Source organism: Solanum dulcamara, chromosome 6, assembly GCF_947179165.1.
Source record: "Solanum dulcamara chromosome 6, daSolDulc1.2, whole genome shotgun sequence".
NCBI classification, from domain to species: Eukaryota; Viridiplantae; Streptophyta; class Magnoliopsida; order Solanales; family Solanaceae; genus Solanum; species Solanum dulcamara.
Window position 1 is genome coordinate 66206861 of NC_077242.1, and position 21627 is coordinate 66228487.

Genomic DNA, 21627 nt, shown 5'->3' on the forward strand with positions numbered 1-21627 from the left:
TTTGGAAATCTTCCAAACAAACATGTATAGCTCGCTCTACAATGGAGTCTGAGTTTATAGCCTTAGACAAGGCTGGTGAAGAAGCAGAATGGATTCAAAATTTCTTAGAAGATATTCCATTTTGGCCCAAACCAATGGCTCCTATATACATACATTGTGATAGTAAAGCTGCAATAGGAAGAGCTGGGAGCGTTATGTACAACGGTAAGTCTCGTCACATACGACGAAGATATAATACCGTTAGGCAACTACTCTCTAGTGGAATTATCATAATTGACTATGTAAAGTCAAAAGATAATATCTCGGATCCACTTACAAAAGGCCTAGCTAGAGAGGGAGTTGAGCGATTATCAAAGGAAATGGGACTATGGCCGAGGACAAATCATCATGGCGGTAACTCTACCTAGAAGACTGGAGATCCCACGATCTAGGTTTAAGGAGATCAAACAAAGTCATTGATGGCGGTTCAACATTGTCAAAATAATTTTTATGATCCATTCTCATGATGCGACAATGTTCAGTAACAAGGATAAGGCATTAGGACCTTTTAATGATATCTAAGTTTGATACAGGGCATATCAAATGGTGTTTCTATGGGATAACACATTTAGATATCACCTATGTAAGTGTGAAGTGTAAGCCGCTTCAAGGAGAATCCGATAAGGCCAGTTCTCTATGCACTTATGAACCAAGAAGTGTTCATGGCTGAAACGAACAAAACAATGAGAACCAAAAACAGTTAAAGGGTTGATTGTATGACTTATGTTGTTTAGGTATACACCAAAGCTCGACGGTTCAAAGATATCAAATCTATCGATTGACCGAGTATATCCAATATATGTTCACTACGGAAAGTTCAAAGGGAAATCTACTTATCCAGATGCAATTAATTCTTACTTACAAATCACACAGTTTTTTATGCATATGTTATAACAATAGCCATTCCCTATTCATGTTGGGGATTGTTGGGTTTTAAAGGTGTGAATAGGAAATGAAAGGTTGTGACCATTTCAAAAGGTTGTGACTTTTCGAAAGGTTGTGACTTTTCAACAAAAGTTGTGACCTTTTTGAAGATTTGCGACTTTTGTGAAAGGTTGTGACTTTTATGAAGGATTGTGACTTTTTCGATAAGCCACAATAAGTATCTGTTCACACTACCCTTTGTTGTCTATAAATAGAGAATTTTTCTCTCATTTTTAAAACATTGAATTATGCCTCTTATGCATATATTTTCTTACAAACAAAGTTGAGTCTTTGTGTGATTTTGTTGCTGGCTTTAGAGTTCGCCGAAATTATTGAAGTTTGAGGTACCGCTACTTCTTTAATAGTTTATCCATTTTATCTTGGGAGGAAATAATCATTAACCTCGGGTACAATGAGGGGATTAAATTCCTTAATGACACACAGTAAATTCTGTAGACTCGGATACTATTTTTTATTTTCATATTTATTGTTTCTGGTGTGCTAACCTTAATATAGGAGGGATAACATTTTCCCCGTTTGAAACATTACGGGGCAATTTTATATTGTAATACTCTTTCAATCCATATCCATATCAAAACTCTCTTAAGCAGTAGTTATTTTTATTTTAAAGATTGTGACTGTTAACATGAATAGAAGCGTTTGTTGAAATGTAATTGTTGTTTTTATAGGGTATTTTTGTAATTTAACATTTAAGTTATGAATGTTTTTCTTTCAATATAAAATATGAATAAATTGAGTGTTTTTAGTTGAAGGTATTATAATAATTTAACTTTCAAGTTAATAAGTTCATGCTTTTAAAGTAATATAGATATAGATAGATATGATATGATTACAAGCCATGTTGTGAAGACATTGTTCTGAGGCCATGGGAAGAAAAAAAAATAGCAAGTATGTAGTGTTTTGTGGTATCAATTGTGCTTGTCCTTGAAAAGCTTTGCTACAAATGTAAACGATTGAATGAAAATCTCTTTCTCCAACACATTAGCAACATGACCATCTCCGAATTCGTTCATACTTTGCTCCTCTTGACTAGCTAAATGTTATTTTCCGGACTTTCTTCTAGTTCTATGTCTACGTGATCGCTTCATATTTATATCTGAAACAAAAAAGTAACAATTGCACATCGTCGTTAGATCTTTAATCTAGAAAGGAATAAGATGTATAATGGCAAACAAGATTGTGCATAGTAACCGCAGTGACTATAGTACTCAAACACATACTCCTTTCCCAGCCAGCAACAGAATGAAATGATCAAATAACAATAATGTGGCACGAAAATGAAAAGACTATATGTTCTTGCTTAGCGATAGATTGACTTATTTAATTGAACAAAAAAAATGAGATATCGTATCAAGGACTAACCTGTCAATCTGCCAGCACTGTATAAAGCTTCCTCAGCAATAGGTTTCCAATGTTCAGCACATGAATGGCTTATTTGCAAACCAACACTAAGCCCTCTCAGTAATTGCAGAGTTCGAAGAACAGAAAAAAGTTCTTCTGGAAAAGCCTAACATCAAGTAGAATTGTGTTCACATTTTGACCTTAGTACTGATATTTAACAAGTACATTTTAGGAAATTAATCAGCAAATAAGAAAGGCCGGTGAAGGCCAAGCAGATAGAGTTGTACAAGGCGTCATTCACTGTACTAAGTGACAATAAGAATTTAAGAAGGTATAAGATCATATCCACCTTATCATTTGTGGAGCACAATGCAAGAGAACAAAGATGTCACTTTTAATTCACAGAGCCTAAAATCTAGATTTTACGGGACCTAATTGAGCTGTATTTTCACAAATTTTGAAGAGACCGAAATTCAGAATAATCCAGAGTCACTCTCAAGGTGGTTGGACATTATGGCGTTTGCATCTTAAGTGAAAGACTGCCAATTTCGACATGATTTAGCCTTCCTCTTTTTCTTCTTTATTGAGCACCACAATCATTTCTAATGGAGAAAAAGAAGTTATTGCTGACCAATATCAAAAGATTTTCCTCTTTCAAGATTCTTCGCTAAACATTTCTCCATTATCATAAAGATTGTGGAATACTAGATTAACAGCATGTCTAGTGTATGTATAGCAATCAAAGTGTAAACATGTGCAACAATGCCTTTTGAGTACTCTTAGTATTTGTTGTATGTTGTTCTTTGAAGCTTAATCATGGTAGCTGTAAGTACTTGTCAGTTGACCATGGCTTCCACTTCAATATTTTAGTTGCCTTCCGCAAAATTTGTTGTAGAAGCTATAAGAATCCTTCTGGATAATGATTTGTGTAGTTGCATTTTAAGCGCAGGTGCAAAATGTGAAAGTAGTTACTATATTCATTTAGATAATTGAAGAACCCAAGGACTATGTTGTTCGGACTCTCCACAAATTCTACCGCACTCGTGTCGGATCCTCCAAAAATAAACTATTTTTGTACGATCAGACGTGCATCTGGTGCCATTTTTGAAGAGTCTGAACAACATAGCCCAGGGGCAGATCAGTCTATTGTGACTATAGATCAGCAGTCTGTTTAGATTATTTACATGACCACGAACTCTGTGGCCTTCTTTCTCTATTGATCACGATATCCTCCAACCAGCAAATGTTGAAACAAACACCTTATTTTTTCAATTTACATGTCCTTATAACAAAATGCATAGAATTTGTTATAGCTTCCCATCAGGATCGTTTGACTCAACATAATCTTTTTCTGAGACGTCCATGCTTTTGAGCCTGAAGCTCCAAATAAATAGGAATTTCAGGTAATTATGTCAACATAAAGTTCAGCAATAAATATTATTCTGCTAAGATTTACTTTTTCGAAATCAATTCATCCTCTCAATGCCATCTAAAGCAAGTTATTAACTTTAAATGGAAAAATCATGTAGTAAAGAGCAAATTGCATAAGAAGAACTCCTTTTGCATTGTCCCAAAATTATGATTCCAGTTCCTTATTACCAAAGCATCAACAAAGACCAGACAACTGATACAAATTCAAATTCTTTTGGTTAGGGTTATCATAATATAGCTGAGTCAACTCTTGTCTTCAAAATCCATCACTAATCAGACTGGTGGACCTTAATGTGGAAGGTAGTATTATGTGGAAAGATCATTAGATTGTTGAATGGTAAATACAACCTTGCTAAAAATGATTAACATTGATTGGTAGATACCATAAGTTGAGAGAGAAGGTACCGCGTACCTCAACTGCAATTTTTTTGACTGAAGATTCTTCCGAGAAAGGTTGCAGCATCTTTACACCAGGTGGTAATTTTGTGTCAAACATACCTTGTGCCAATTTAAGCATTTCTTTCTGATCATCCTCACATTTGCTTAGGGTGTCTATGCCAAGTTCCCTTTAATTCAAAGCGAGAGAAGTTCAAAGACTGGAAACATATCAGTCCTAGAAGAATGTAATAACTGCAACAACTCTAATTTGGTCCTAGAGTAAAAAAAGTTTCTTTTCCATCATTGTTATCAGTGCCAAGAGTAGTCGGTTTTTCTCCACGATGTCAACTCCATTTTCCATTCTTCACACTTGAATAACTAGAACGTAAACTACCACTATTTCCTTTTCTATTTATCCATTAGTATTTTGCATCCATTTGCTTCGTCAGGCAGAAAAATATTCTTGAACTTATAAACACGAGATTCATGGGAAAATTTCTCACTTAAAGCTTTCTCTGGCCCTTGTAGCATCATTATCAGCAATAGCAAGAATAAGATTAGCATATCCGAGCCTGAGATTTTCTGGAAGATCCTTAACTTGTCCATAGTCCAGCAATGCAACCTTAATAAGAAAAGAATGGCATGATCCTTGTCAGATCTCTGAACAAGAACAATTATATATGATAACCGAGAACCTAAATTTTGAAAGAAGAAAAAGAAAAGATGCGCACTTGCCTCAGCACCTCTGCAGATTAGAATATTCCCCGGATGAGGATCTGCATGAAAGAAACCACTCCTGAGTATCATTTGTCCATAAGCTAAGGACAAACTTTTAAGAATGTTCCTGCAAGAGAATAGTAACCCAGTTTACCATATTCTCATGATGAAACTGAATTAAGTTGGAATGAGACTACGAACAATAGGAAACTACTATTTATAAATAGTAAATAACAGTACAGGATAGAGAATATGTGTAGAAATAACTTAATTGAAAGAGTCATATTAAGAGACTAAGGACTACTCAATTAAGAAATTCTTTGAAAAGGCATAACAGAGTTCTGTATAATGAAGCATTACTGAACAATAAGGGAGCTCTTTTCCAGAGAAATTGCAACAGTTAACATGGCAAAAATCTGAGAACTTCAAATGGTCAAGCAAGATTGTATCGTGGAACATTTTAGTACGACAAACATCTCAAGCTATGTAGCTTTTGAGAATATACTTTATGTTCTTAAGTAGGTATGTGGTGAGCCATCGTCAAAATTTCTTCTGGTGTAGAGGGGAGATGCCGAAGAACCTCAGCTCAAACAAGTCAGTATAGGTGTAAAATGGGAATCTTTCATGATATAAGTGACAACTGTGACGTAATCGCCAAGAACAAGGCTAGCGATCATCATAAATTTTGTTAACTCCAGAATATTTTGGAGAAACCAGCTTTTTTGTGTCAATTTTATGATACCATTTGAGAGAGCACTCCAACTCAAGTGTGGTGGAAGAAGAGCTAAAAAGGCTTGGAGATGCCTCTTATACGTTTGAAGGTGCTTGTGACCTACTCAAGTTTCACAAGGTAATTCATTTCAATACATGAGATTGTGGGGATCAACTAAAATTCAGGTCAGGTTTCCTGAATTAATCTGGTGTTTGATGATTAACAAGGTTTTCGGGTTCTATACGGATTATTGTGTTAGTTTCACTCAACACATCTAGCATTCATAAGTAAAATATCGCTTCCACTACCACCAATGTTATCAGTTTAATTTAGCAGAGATAACAAATATACCAGAGACAGTGACCTAAACTAATTTAGAAGCCAACTTCACTCTGAGAAATCTAGGTTCTTACTGCCTTGCTACTGCTGCAATTTTACCATCTGGACTGATGCCTCTCTTTGCCATTTCATCTCCCAGCTTCAGAATCGGGGTTCCATCAATATATTCCATCACTAGGACCCTCCTTTTAAAAATATCAAGGAAAGAAAGGATTATTAAGGTATCTGAAAAGAAAACATCAACTAGTCAAATATTCAGCAGCAGCTCACCTTGTCACAATATCTCGAATCACCTGTGGAACCATAACTGGGGACTTTTTGTTATTTTCGTAGAGAAAACGCCGAATTCTATCCATTGCATCAGCCTCTCTCAAGAAGTTGAATTCATATCCGATCTAATATGTAATAAGTGAAATCAGTTTGATAAAGCAAGAGGATACGCAAAAACATTGCTGTACTTAATATAAGCTGAAATAGGAAATGACATAGGCAAATACCAAGATTCATTTCACGATGTGAGCAAACAACTGAGACTTGTATTTAAGGACATTTGTAAAAAGCAACAGATATCACCAAAGTAATTCACGGTCTTAATGATAATACAGATCATAATGCATCATCCAGCTAATTGAAACTACATATAAAGCAGACTAATATCGCATGAAGCATTTGGTATTACTGTACCAAAGTATTTCCTCAATATTTAGATGAACAGAAATCTACATTGGCTACGAAGAGCAATCTTTCCTACAAAGTTATCTGAAGAGAAATAATTAATGTTTATACCCAGTGCGTGAAGTAGGAAACTTTCAGGTGTCAGCAAATAAAATTATTCAATTGTTATCTAATTGAATAATTTAAGAATAATTGAATTATTTATTCAAGTTGATTCAAATTACTCTAATAGATGCATGTTCACATTCCAGCCTTCCTTCTCCTTTCAGGGCCTATCCGAAAGAGAATCCCGTACTTCTTGATCATGAATATCTGACATGGTCGTTTGTTTTTCAAGAATTCATGTTTAGGCAGTTCATGCAATGCAACATAGCCACATTTCCTTCCACCTAATTTGGCTGGCCTCCAGGGGCAAAACACAAAACTGCTACTGTGTGGCAAGCAATAAGTTCTACAATTCGGATCAGGAATGTAATTATCTCTATAAGAAGTAACAATGCACTCTTAGCCAACTTGACTACAGACCAGAAATAGTTCAACAAGAAGTCAAATATCTGTCCAATAACTCAAAGCCAGTTGTGATAATAATAGTTAATACTGTACTATTATTATTGTTGTTGTTCAACTCTGACCATCGACTCACAATAATAATCAATTTCCATTTAAGCATTGAAAAATATCATTTACAGAATAGAAAATTGAGAGCAGAATTCAAAGAAATGTAAAGATCTTAAATCAAATAAAAAATGTGTCCAGATGAAGAGAAAGTAAGAAACACTGAAATAGAAACCTATATGTTATTTTCTTTAAACGAGCAATATCACTATACCTAGTCACTGAATGTTTTGCAGCTAATGTTACATCTACTTTCAGTTGTTTTACCAAAAAATTACAGCCTGATGTTACAAAGAAGCCACATATACAGAAATTTTATGCACCTGTTTCTCAATTTCCTTTGTCAAAGAGTATATATCAAATTTTATATCCATCTTCTGCAAGTATAGTGCAAAAGCTTGCAAGTTGTGGATATCGGTCATCATCAGTTCTTGGATCCCAGGGTGTTGCACCTTGAACAGACAATGATTTTAGAATCTCATAATCGCAAAAAGCTGCAAAGTTATGAGTCAATTTCTCTTACCTTGACAACAACATCTTTTTTGTCACCTTTGAGTCTTGCTCTATGAACCTAATTCCAAGTACAGAAAACTCAAGTTGGACCACTTAGGATCAAAGTAATATCAAATCCTCTGTATAACTAGAATGCAGCTCAAAGATATGACATTTAGAAATAATCATTTATGTGGCTTTAAACTGTCTTACAGGTCCAAATCATGTGGCCTTCAAAGCCATGTATCACACTGGTTTTAAGGTTTAAGCTGTTGTGAAGTAAGGAGAAAAACAGAAAATGAATATTTATTCATTTACGAACAGATACACGCAAAGCTTGAGTCATGCTAGACGACGTCTTAATAAACTATTTCAGCTGAAAGTTTCCTCAGGATTAAGCAAACCTCCATCTTGTTAGAAGGAGAAGGAACATCAAAACTTAATTAAACAAACCAGTAAGTTAGGAAAAGAAGGAAGTATCAGTACATAGTCTACTGGTTGAACTTATTGAAAAGAAGTATTAGCATATATTTTGTGGCATAAACTGAACGAAAGGTAACATGCTATATAGAGATTTGAAAATGGTTCATAATTATATTCCTCATCACTTACACCATAATGTTCCTCATCATGAGTCATGATCATGGTTGTACTTGTCCTCACTTGCATGTTAGCTTCGAATCCCCTTTGGTGGAAAATTAAACTGTTTATACATGGTTAAAATTATTTTTTCTTTTATGTATATATAGTAGATGTTGAACCCCCTTTGACTTCTTTGTGTGTTTACTTCTTCATATTTTGAACCTTTTAATGAAATCCTGGCTCCGTCACGTTTCCATGCAATGCCACTTATAAAATATACAAAATTCTTTTGTAACATATCTCCTTCATTTCCAACAAAAGCTACTGGATGTTGTTGGTATAGGGTCAAGGCCTACATAAGCCATAAAAATTAAGAATGCACTAGAGATTGTTAGCCATTATAAGCAGGGACGGACCCAGCATGTATCCACGGGGTTCATCCGAACCCCCTTCGGCGAAAAATTATACTATTTATACATGGTTAAAATATTTTTTATGTATAAATAGTAGATGTCGAACCCCCTTTGACTAGTTCGTGTGTCTACTTTTTTAGATTTTGAACCCCCTTATTAAAAATCTTAGTTCCGCCACTGATTATAAGATATTAGCCACAGCTAAGATTAAAAAATTTTCCCGGTGTATCTTAAGCAGTTTCCCTAGCTTAAGATGTAAGTGGCAATGTTTTTGCGATTAATACTGAAAAATAGGGCCTTGTTGTGTCTATTATGTACCTAATATGTTCCAACCTATTAGTAGAAATTAATTTCCATGTAAGAGTCCAAGAAAAAAGAGTTGGTCCAAATTTGAGTGATAATTTTGCAGACCTAAAATAAATAAATAAATGTGTCTCCTCTCTATAACAACTTAGAGTTTTAGATGTGGTAGCTACACACTTCAAAAATTCCAAATGTATATACTAGCTGCAAGGTCAATATTTTTAACATCTATTTGAACAACATAAAGTTTCAAACACTCAATGAGCTATAGTAATGTTTTAGATTAAGCTTAACAGTTACCTGTGCAATAGAAGCAGAACCCAAAGGATCAACATCAAAACTTTCAAACAATTCATCAACATTCTGATCCAATTCCTTCTCCAGCACAGTCCTGATTACATTGTATGGTGTAGCAGGCGCTTGATCACATAGAGTAACTAACCTTCTTACCCATGCAGCCGGGGCCAAGTCTGGCTTCCCAAGTAGTTGAGCAACCTAATATTACCATCACCATCCACATATTAGGTCTCACTCTCAAACCATATCTTAAGATGAATTATGAGCTGTGGAGCCAAAACTTAAACCTTCTTGACCATTCATTTTTCTTTTAATAACAAAGAAATTTCCGAAAGCTAGTGGTGCATGGTTCGAAATTCAGTGGATTATGAGTCCGGCCCTATACCCTATTGCATTTACATACCAGGAATTTGCTTGCGGCAGGGTTCAAACCTGTGACGTGCGCCTAAACCACACATCATGGGTGTGCCACACCTCTTACCAGTTACCACTAGACCAAAACCCTGAGATTAAAATATGGAGGTAACTTGCTATCTGATAGGGAGTTTTAACACCACGATACATCAGTCTCATGAGCATTATGATAAATAGAGCACAGTTGTACATGCTGCAGCCAGCACAGACTAGTGCACATATTACAATATAACCACATAAACTTAACTGAATTTTATTAAAAGAAATCACTAAATGCAGGAATCTTTTTCCTTGTAGTTAATAAACGGCAAAGGACTATTAACACTTAACAGCTTGTTTGGGTTGTCGCTACCATGAATTCTTTTTCTTTCTTTTACACTTTTTAATTACTTCCTTTGAGCTAACAGTCTATCGAAAACAATCTCTCAACCAAAAAGATAGGAATAAGGTCTGCCTACATCCTACTCTCCAGGCTCCACTTGTTGTGGTTGTTGTTGTAATAGACAACAATAACTGCTCGAGATTGAATCAATTCTATATTAGGAAACGAAATATGGGAAGCTGGTTACAGATTATACCTTTAGGAAACAACCTCTCTACCTAAAAGGTAGGGAGGATAAGGTCAGTGTACATCCTATCCTCTCCAGACCCCACTTGTTGTTGTACTAAACAACAATAACCGTTTGAGATTGAATCAATTCTATATTAGGAAATGAAAAATGGGAAGTTGTTCTACCGGAAACAACCTCTCTACTTAAAAGGTAGGGATAAGGTTTGCCTATATGCTACCCTCTCCCGACCCCACTTGTTGTTGTTATTTCTGTAATTAACAATAATAACCGTTCCAGATTGAATCAATTCTACATTAGGAAACTAAAAATGGGAATCTGGTTACAGATTATACCTTTAGGAAGAACCCACCAAGGTCAGAGCACATATTGTATATCTTCTCACCTGCAACCTCATGCTGCCTCTCCCACATTGCTTCTTGTTTTTGCACATTTTTTTCAAAGCCAACTCTTAATTGAAACACCTAACAAAAGAGCAATTAAAAACCATAATTTACTTCAATAAGCCAAATGGACCACAAATGCCTCGTCCATATCACAAAGAGAAACTAACAAAAACAAAAAAGATTTTAAGAAAACAATAGAAAACTCCATTCTCAAATTTACTCTTCTACATTAATCTTAAAGGTAATAATTATGAAATTGGACCATCTAATTTGTAGAATTTAATACCATTTCGTATATCTATCCTACATTCTTCAAATTATAAATAATTTAGGCATAATGCATAAACAAACACTTATACTTGGTCTCAGTTGGCAAGTAAACATTTCAACTTTGAGAATGCACATCTAGATACTTTAACTTGGTTTCAACTGTTAACAAAACATTCTGACTCGTCCCCACTGTGTCTCATGATGTGACACAAATTTTGGAAGTGTCCATATGATTATTTTTATAAGTTGTATTGTTCAACTTGAATTATCTAGATGTGCATACTTAAAATTAAAAGTGCTTGTATTTTATTTTATTTTTAAAATTGGGGTATGGCAAATGGAAATGGGAACATCGAACCCTCAACCACAAGTCCAAAGTTCAGATGGGCAACCATTTGAGCTACTAAAAGTTTCCTACATTAAAGTGCTTAGTTACTTGTCTGATCAATCACACTGATAGCTTCAATAGTTCACTGAAATTTATGTGAATGATTGTGGTGAAATGAGGCCAAATTTAAGTGTCTCTTTATATATTATGAGAAAACTTTATCCAATTAGTACCATTGTTTACTAAACTTTGAGGAACATGGATATATATCACACTAAAAATGGGTCAGTTCCACTAACAAAATCCACTTGAGAAAGAAAATGAAAGACAGTACCTTATAACCAGTGTATATATCTACTGCACGAACCCAGAACTGGAAAGAACGTTGCCAAGGTTTGAAACAAGCAGATACCTTTTCTTGAAAATCAGACTGAAAATTCATTTTTACACCTTGTATTTTCTTTACAGAGCCTCCATAGCTCAATATTGCAAGAAATTTGTAGGGGCATTAATAGCCATTCACCCATTATATTCTTTTTTTCTTGTGGCTGAAAAAAATTACTGGGATATCTTTTTTCTTAGAGTTTGTTACTTGGGGTTGCTTGAACTACTTGTAAGCAGTAATGATTTTCTTGAATTTTGATTTGGAGCTTGAAAGAGATGGATGTCCGTTAATACAGTTTGTGTGTGTGTGTGTGTGTGTGTGTTTTAATGAAGTATTTCAGTGTCCCATTTTGTCTGATGAAAAAACGAGGGGTAAAAATGCAAAATTTGTTATGAGTATACTTAAATTACGGATATCCATTTATGCTTACAAGTAATTTTGTAAGCAGATTTCTATAAATAACTTACAAGTAACTTTGTAAACAGATTTCTTTAAGCACTTTTACAAGCAGATTTTTATAAGTAGCTTCCTACGATTAACTCACAAGTATCTTGGTAAGTTGTTTTTGTTCTTTTATAAATAGAAAGTTATTTTAGTTTATTTGTATATCAGTTTAAAATTGAATGATATAATAATCTTTAGTTATATATTTTTCTTAGGTGTATTCAGTTTATAATCTTTATTTTATAATACGTTATCAACATGAGGCTCTGTCATTTTGAGCAAATACTTTAAAAGTATCAAATGTATTAATTTCTTTTCTTAATTAGTGGCAAACCTTTCTAAACAAGAATTCGTTGCCTTGGATATTGTAATCATTTAAAATTTATTGGAGATAAATTTATATAAAGATTTAGATTATACTAAATTCAAGATATATTAGTCCATATAAATAATATGAATTAATATAATTGTATTAATTATTTAAATTTAATAAATATGAATTTAATTAAAGGAAAAACTACACAATATAGAAAACATCAATTTCTATTTAATATAAATAACTACAGTTTATTTTTTTATATATTATATGGATATAATTAAATATTAAATAGCAAAGTTAATTATACATAAATAATAATTTTTTTATTTATATACATAATTAAATAATTATTTAATTCAAGACAATTAATGCACCTCTAATCTTCCATAAATCTATCTTTTTTTCTTCTCTCCAAATTAGTGTATAACCCCAAATTAGCACCTTCTGCCATCTTTCATGGATGATTATATTTCTTCTTCTTTTTTCCATGGACGATTTTTTCAAATAATTTTTTTAAAATTCTAACTTAATTACGCCGCGCTTCCTCTCTCTTTTTTCAATAAAGCATCGTCATCATTGGCTCGAGATAATTTACGAAACTTTGTTGTAAGCCATGAGAGAGATTTGAAGCTTAAGTTCAAATTATGGATTTATGAAATTGTTACTAAAATTAATGAGCGATATTTTGAAAAATTGGATATATTATGAGAAGTTGATATCTCGAATTTGAGGGATTTTTGGTGAGAATTTGGAGACTTTTCAAGGAATCAAATGCACGCATATATGCATTCTATTCATGTATCAATGTACTTGTATCTGCAGTGTATTCATGCATTTGAGTGTATTTATTTCACTATTATTATATCAAATGTATTTGTTTGTATCTGATATTGATTACACATTTGTATCAATGTATCAAAATGTAGATATTCCTTGTTATTCATTTTTTTATCAATGTATTGTGTATGTTGCAACTTGTTATACATTTGTACCAATGTATTCAAGTCTATTAGTTCCTTATTTTACATTTGTATCATGTATTTAAGTGTATTTTTGTTCACTATTATATATTTGTATCTAGGGATGTACAGGGCAAATCGATAAACCGAACCAAACCGACAAATCGAACCAAATCGGAAAAAAAAAAACGACCATTATAGGGTTGGTTTGGTTTTAACTAAAAAAAGTCAAACCGAACCCAAACCGACCCGATTATAGATATACTACTTTTAAATTATGTTATACATAAAAATATTTATTAAAATATAATTTATAAATATTTTTTAAAATTTTTTCATAATTTTTATTTTCTTTCTTACATTTAGATTTGGACTTGAAAAGCCCATCTAAATAATATACAAAAAAAGCCCATCTTATAAAGTTAAAACTTCAAATAGTGTTCTGCCTCCATCTTATATGTTGATATTTTATACTAGAACTTTTTTTAAGAAGCACTGCTCTGTGTTTTTTATTAGATACTATGAAAAACCCGAGAAACCCGAAAAAATCCAAAAAACCTGAGAAAAATTGATATAAAAAACCCGACTTTTATTGGTTTGGTTTGGTTTATAGATTTAATAACCCGACACAAATGGTTTGGTTTGGTTTGTAAAAAATCTGAACCAACCCGATCCATCTACACCCCTATTTTTATCAATGCATTTGAGTATTTCTATAGTGTATTCATCAACAAAATACATTTATATCAATGTCGTATCAATGTATTCAAATTAAACAAAGTCTAACAAAAAAAATGTATCAATGTCGTACAAGTAATAGTTGGTGATGCAATAAAATCAATGAAAAAGAAAAGATTTTGTAGTGCAATTTCTTTGTTTATTATGAAAAAATTATTGTGAGATTTTATAGTTCCATTGATTGTGAAATATTGAGAAATTATGCTAAATTTCCTTAATAAAAAAAATATTGCTGCACAATTTATGCATTATTAATGAGAAGTTGAGAGTTTTAGGAATGTAAATATAGAGTTGTCCGTTATACTAACAAATTTACCTTATTTAGTGCATTATAATTATAATTTTATTAATGTATAAATAAATAAAAATTATACACACATACAACGAATTATGGATAGAAACTATAGTCATTTTTAATAAATAACATACTTATAGCTATTCAAATTCAATAACTCTATAATTATAACTATTTATGTAAGTTTCTCTTAATTAAAATTCAATTTCATTGGGCTAATTCATTGGTTTGGACTACAAATGATGAGCCCACTTTGCTAAACTCAATATCATCTCATTCTATAGTCCCAGTTTGGTGCCATGTGTCAAATGACATGGCATGCCAAGTCAAACGAAGAAGCCAATAAGAACATGCTGTGTCGAAATGATATGACATGCCTATCCCAATCAAAGACCAATAAAAATATGTCACGTATACAAGTGACATGTTTCGTCCAATCAAATATCATCATGTCATTTAAATTTGATTGACCGAAGAAAACCTGTCTTCATCACTACTCCTACGCCATGTCACTTAAAAATCTGATTGGCCAAAAACAAGAATGTTCTCATCATAACCCATCTATTTTACAACTATAAATATGGGTACTTATAATTCAAAAATGTCACGATCCAAAAATCGAGGTCATGATAACACACATTCCAATTTCTATCCTCATATGTAAGCCCCCAAAAAAGCCATACAAGACTCCCAAAGGAAGTCGGGCCACAGTTAAACGCAATAAACGAACAACAATGAAATTATCCCAAAACCTGGTGTCATAAGTATAAAGAGTATCTAATACAAGGTTCGAGTATGAAGATACAACATAAGTCTCTAAATAATACAAAAGACTGAGAAATAAAAATAGACTAGTGACGATCTGAATCCCGAGACCTCACCACTAATCTGAAAATACACAATCCGCTAGAATATCAGCTGCCACGTGAGGTACCCTAACTAGTAGCTGCATCAAAAAGGAACACAGAAGTAGGGGTGAGTACAATTCACATGTACTCAATAGGTTTTAGCCGATTAAGTGTCACGCCCTGGGAGGGTATCCTAGACGTGACCAGCACCCGAAGGCCATTTCTGACCTCCGAGCTAACCACCTGATACAGCCACTCATTCATTCAAGCATATTCTCTTAGCGAAAACTCAATTAAAGAAATCCTTCTCATAACATAAGGGCCGAAGGCCAAACATTTACAAATCAAAGAAGATAATCAAAATAGGACTCCTCAAGATGACCGCTCGACCTCCCCACACTCCAGTCTATGAAGCCTCTATTCACGTCTAAAAGGTGCCAATGACAAGCCCATGGCTACCGACAATCTAAATAAAGAAAAGACAATCAAAACTGTACAAGAAGGCCCAATATCCTCCAAAATTTTGGGAGGACTCACCGACTGTCTGGAAGTGTATGTGGATCTTCAACGGAGCGCCGGTTGATGATCTCTAGTACCTGTCTCTGCATCATGAAACGATGCAGGCCAAATGGCGTCAGTACATGGAATGTACGAGTATGTAAAATGGCCGAATACAACGAACATCAAGGAAGAATAAATCAACTCGGGAGCTCAACTCAAAAAGAATGACAACTCAATCAAATGTCCTAAGTCCAAACAAGGATATGATTTAGACTGGACCAATCATATACAATTCAACTCAATCTGACTCAGATTTACTATCATAACCTATTTGGGAGTTTCTCTTATCCGACAACCAACACTTATGAGCCAGTGAAGGTACAACGAAATGACGTCGTTGCCACGCCTGTTCATACCTTGCCAGGGCATGAACGACGAACACTCATGGATCCAATCCAACCAGGTCCAATAATGTCAGGACAAAAGCTCTCGGGGAAGCATCCGACTTTAACGGTTCAATCCCCCCTACGTTTGGCAACATAGGTATTAGGTTCGAGTGTGGATTATACTCTTGCCCAATTCGGTGCTCGATACTCCTCCCAAGACTCAATGCTCATAAAACTCCATCAAAGCAACTCAATCAACTCATATCGACAAGTCTCATTACAACCTTGTCAACTCATCAACTCTATCACAATCAAATCTCAATCTCAATACTCAATCTCAATCACACCTTCAAGGAAGTTTTAAATGCACATATATAACATCATCTAGATATAATTAATCATTACCTCCATCCATTTGAGAAAATCCTTGTGACTCATCACATCCTCAAGACTTCAAATCGACATTTTTATAATAAGCAACATGTTTAAGAAAATAGTATACTTTATCAAGTCTACATAATTAAGAAGACCAATAAAACATATTTAGCAACTCATTTCTTCATCACCTCATACTCACATAAAGGCTCATTTTAGGAACCCTTAGCTCAACAACATCAATGCATATAGAATCAAATAAATAGGGGACAAAACTCATTAAACTTAGACCATATCAAGAAACTCCATTTTCATGGACATCTAACCCCTAAACAAGAATAGAGCACATGGGTGGACTTAGCCCATGTTTTGGATAGCCTTACATACCTTAGTGAAGACTTGAAGAAAACCTTGTGGTTGGGTCTTCAATGGAAGCTTGAGGTCTTGAAGCTCTTGGACTCCTTTTTGGTTGGAAATGGAGAAGAAGAGAAGAGAGAGGAGCTAGGGCTTTTAGAGAGAGAGTGGGGGCTGAAGAAATGACCCCAAAATACACAAGGCTTGTGTATGTATAATTTGGGAAATTTCCCAAATTGCCCTTCCTCCAAATTCTGAAAATTAGGCCAAAAAGCCCTTGGCGCGATAGTGGCGCGTCGCGCCTTTACAGCGCCAAGGCCAATTACGCCTAAAACCTGCACAACTTTTAGTAGCGCATCGCGCCAGGGACCAAACTACTGAGGCATGTTTCTGGCGCGATAGTGGCGCGTCGTGCCCTTACAGCGCCAAGCCCATTATTCTGAATTCTGGGAATTTGGCCTGAAAACCCTGCACAACCTTTAGTGGCGCGTCGCGCCAGGGACCAAACTACTGAGGCATGTTTCTGGCGCGATAGTGGCGCGTCGCGCCCTTACAGCGCCAAGGCCATTTCCCCAGTAGTTGTAACCCAGGCCAAAATGAAATCCCTGTCGTGCTAGTTCGTCTTCGGATCGTCATATCTTTTGACTCCGATCTCCAAAATTTACGTTCTTGGTGGCGTTGGAAAGAAGACTCGACGACCTTTAATTTGATAGGTCGTGGGGCACCCAGATTGATGTCTTTCAAACGATAGGGTCATTAAAAGTTGACCCTTACATGAACTCGTCCTAGACTTAGCCACGACGGATCTTTTAGACTTAGCTCGGTCCTAGGGGTCCCCAATGACCCCCACATCACCTCCAACGCTCACAAATTTCTCAAGGACTCATCTTAACTCAGGCACATACTTCGAAATAAATACGATGGGCCCTACACATGTACAAAGAAGGCCCAAATCTTAGGAAAAATTTTGAGGGGTGTTACATTATCTCCCCCTTGGGATCATTCGTTCTCGAATGACGAGCAACCAAGAATGGACTCGGGGTAAAATCCATAATCAAAACTCAGTCATTCAATCAATCAAATTCCCAATCATATATCAATCAAAACTTAAAAGACACAAATGAATTCGAGTCGAGGAAATGGTCATTACCTTCAATGTTCTCCTCGGTAGGCACGAATAGATGTGGATATTTAGATTTCATAGCTTCCTCCGCTTCCCACGTGGCTTCCTCAACAAATTGATTCCTCCACAGGACTTTGACTGAGGCGACTTCTTTGTTCCTCAATTTGCGGATTTGACGATCAAGAATTTGGATTGGAACCTCCTCATAGGATAAGCTATCCTTAATTCCAATGCTTTCAATAGGGACTACCAACGAGGGATTGCCCAAGCACTTTTTCAACATTGAAACGTGGAACACCAAATGAATAGAAGCTAGCTCTGAGGGTAGGTCCAACTCATAAGCAACACTCCCAATCCGCCTCAAAATTTAGTACGGGCCAATATATCGAGGACTAAGTTTTCCCTTCTTTCCAAACCTCATGACGCCCTTCATGGGTGACACTTTCAAATACACCCAATCATCCACCTCAAACTCTAAGTCTCTCCTCCTCACATCGGTGTAAGATTTTTAACGACTTTGGGCTGTCTTTAGCCTCTCTCGGATAACTCGTACCTTCTCCATGGCTTGATGAACGAGGTCAGGCCCAATCAACTCGGCTTCACCAACTTCAAACCACCCAATGGGCGATCTACACCTCCTCCCATACAAGGCTTCATAAGGAGCCATTTGAATGCTTGCATGATAGCTATTGTTATATGCAAACTCTATGAGAGGCAAGTGATCATCCCAATTCCCCTTGAAGTCAAGCACACACGCCCTCAACATATCTTCCAATGTCTGAATGGTGCGCTCTGCTTGGCCATCTGTCTGGGGATGGAATGCTGTACTCAAGTTTACCCTCGAACCTAATCCCTTCTGAAAGGATTTCCAAAATTGGGAAGTGAATTGAGCTCCTCTGTCTGAAATGATAGACAAAGGGACCCCATGCAATCTGACGATCTCCTGTATATACAACTTTGAATAATCTTCTGCGATGTCAGTAGTCTTAACCGCCAAGAAGTGAGCTGATTTCGTCATTCTATCCACAATCACCCAAATGGAATCATGTTGCTTTCGGGACTTCGGCAAGCCTATAATAAAGTCCATGTTGATCATCTCCCACTTCTATTCTGGAATTTCTATGTTTTGGGCTAGACCACATGGTCTTTGATGCTCAACCTTCACTTGTTGACAATTCGGGCATTTAGAAATGAATTCTGCAATATCCCTCTTCATCCCACTCCACCAATAGATCTCCCTCAAGTCATGGTACATTTTTGTGGAACCCGGATGAATAGAGTATCTAGAACTATGCGCTTCGGCCATAATCCTCTCTCGAACATTATCGACATCCGGCACACACAATCTATTTTGGTACCGCAATACACCATCTCCCCCTTGGATAAAAACCATTACCTCTTGTTTGTGTACTACTCCCTTCAATTGGAGAAGAACGGGATCTTGGTCTTGCTTCTCCTTCACTTCTGCCACAAGTGAGGATGTAGACCCATCCTGAACTGTAACTCCGCCTTCATTATCCTCTTCCAGATGAACTCCCAATCGGGCTAATCTGTGTACCTCCTTTGCCAATTCCCTCCTTCCTTCCTCCACGTGGCTAGTGCTACCCATGGACGACCTGCTAAATGCATCAGCAACAACATTAGCTTTACCTGGATGGTAGAGGATGCTCATATCATAGTTCTTGAGTAGCTCAAGCCATCTCCTTTGCCTCAGGTTGAGTTCCTTCTGGCTAAAGACGTATTGCAAGCTTTTGTGATTGGTGAATACATCGATATGCACTCCATACAGGTAGTGGCGCCAGATTTTAAGTGCAAACACCACAGCTGCCAACTCAAGGTCATGAGTTGGGTAATTCCTCTCATGAAGCTTAAGCTGTCTTGAAGCATAGGCTATCACCTTCCCCCTTTGCATCAACACACAACCCAAACCAATTCTTGAGGCATCACAATAAATCACGAAACCTTTTGTTCCATCGGGCAAAGTTAGAACAGGAGCAGTGGTTAGCTTGGTCTTCAATTTCTGGAAACTCTCCTCACAAGCATCAGACCATTGGAACTTAGCCTTCTTTTGGGTCAGTTTAGTCAATGGTGATGATATGGATGAGAATCCCTCTACAAACCTTCGATAGTACCCGGCCAAACCCAGGAAACTCCTTATCTCTATTGGGGAGGTGGGTCTAGGCCAATTCTTCACAACTTCAATTTTCTGAGTGTCAACCTGAATGCCATCTCTAGATACAATGTGGCCTAAGAAGGCCACTGATGCAAGCCAAAATTCACATTTAGAGAACTTTGCATACAATACCTGGTCCCTCAAAGTTTATAAAACGACTCTAAGATGATAGGCGTGCTCCTCTTCATTGTTGGAGTAAACCAGAATATCATCTATGAATACAATCACAAACATATCAAGATACGGTTTGAATACTCGGTTCATGAGATCCATAAAAGTGGCGGAGGCATTAGTCAACCCAAAGGACATGACCAAAAATTCAAAGTGGCCATAATGAGTCCGGAAAGCAGTCTTCGGAACATCGCATTCTCTCACCTTCAACTGGTGGTAGCCAGATCTCAAGTCTATCTTTGAGAAACAAGTGGCACCTTGGAGTTGATCGAATAAGTCATCTATTCTGGAGAGAGGGTATTTGTTCTTCACAGTGACTTTATTCAACTGCCTGTAGTCGATACACATTCTAAGGGACCCATCCTTCTTCTACACAAATAGGACTGGAGCACCCCATGGCGAGACACTCGGTCTAATGAATCCCTTATCTAACAAGTCTTTCAGCTGCTCCTTCAACTCCTTCAACTCAGCCGGAGCCATTCTATATGGAGGAATTGAGATAGGTTGGGTATCAGGAAGAACATCAACCCCGAAGTAGATCTCCCTATCAGGAGGGACTCCAGGCAGATCTTCAGGAAAGACATCCGGAAACTCGTTGACAATCGGAACCGACTCAAGGGATGGAGACTCAATGCTGTCATCTTTCACTCGGACAAGGTGATAAATACACCCTCTTGAAATTAGCTTCCTGGCCCTAAGGTATGAAATAAACTTACCCTTAGGCGTAATAGGACTACCCTTCCACTCTATGACAGCCTCATTCAGGAATTTGAATGTGACAATCTGAGTTCTACAATCAATAGAGGCATAACAGACATAGAGCCAGTCCATGCCAAGGATCACGTCAAAATCAACCATGTCCAACTCAACTAGGTTGGCCAAGGTATCCCTGTGATAAATGGACACAGTGCAATCTCTATAGACTCTCTCAGCTAAGACAGAATCACCGACAGGAGTGGCCACACTAAAAGGCTCAAGAAGACGTTCGGGAATTTTATTAAATTTACTAGCCACATAAGGAGTCACAAAAGATAGGGTGGCACCTGGATCCATCAATACATAACAATCAAAAGAAGAGACTCGGATCATACCCGTCACGACATTTGGAGAGTTCTCCTGATCTTGGCGACTACCCATGGCATATAGGCGGTTTGTACCTCCACTCGTACCTGGAGTAGTGCCCCTCTGATTACCTCTAGCTGGTGGTGCGGTGGTAGAGGACTGGGCCCTGTTCCCCCATGTTGGACACTCCTTCAGAAAATGGTCCATTTGGCCGCATTTGTAACAACCAACCCTCTCCGCTCTGCATT

At 36.4% G+C, this 21627-nt stretch overlaps 1 protein-coding gene across 1 annotated transcript; it reads right to left on the reverse strand.

Moving 5' to 3' along the window:
• Positions 1 to 1773: 1773 nt before the first annotated feature.
• Positions 1774 to 11879, reverse strand: LOC129891283 (uncharacterized). Its single transcript, XM_055966587.1, has 12 exons — positions 11581 to 11879; positions 10598 to 10726; positions 9283 to 9477; positions 7716 to 7763; positions 7516 to 7644; positions 6173 to 6297; positions 5977 to 6087; positions 4870 to 4978; positions 4638 to 4756; positions 4169 to 4322; positions 2347 to 2491; positions 1774 to 2080 (listed from the first exon to the last, which is right to left on the reverse strand). The coding sequence occupies exons 1-12, from the start codon at positions 11686 to 11688 to the stop codon at positions 2025 to 2027; spliced, it is 1428 nt and encodes a 475-aa protein (XP_055822562.1). The 5' UTR covers positions 11689 to 11879; the 3' UTR covers positions 1774 to 2024.
• Positions 11880 to 21627: the final 9748 nt, after the last annotated feature.

Coding starts and splice junctions, on each gene's coding strand:
- LOC129891283 (XM_055966587.1), bottom strand. CDS start 11,688: ATGAATTTTCAGTCTGATTTTCAAGAAAAGGTATCTGCTTGTTTCAAA. Junction 9,478..10,597: donor TTGGTGGGTTCTTCCTAAAG/GTATAATCTGTA, acceptor TGGTAATATTAG/GTTGCTCAACTACTTGGGAA. Junction 2,081..2,346: donor CAGTGCTGGCAGATTGACAG/GTTAGTCCTTGA, acceptor TTTTTGTTTCAG/ATATAAATATGAAGCGATCA.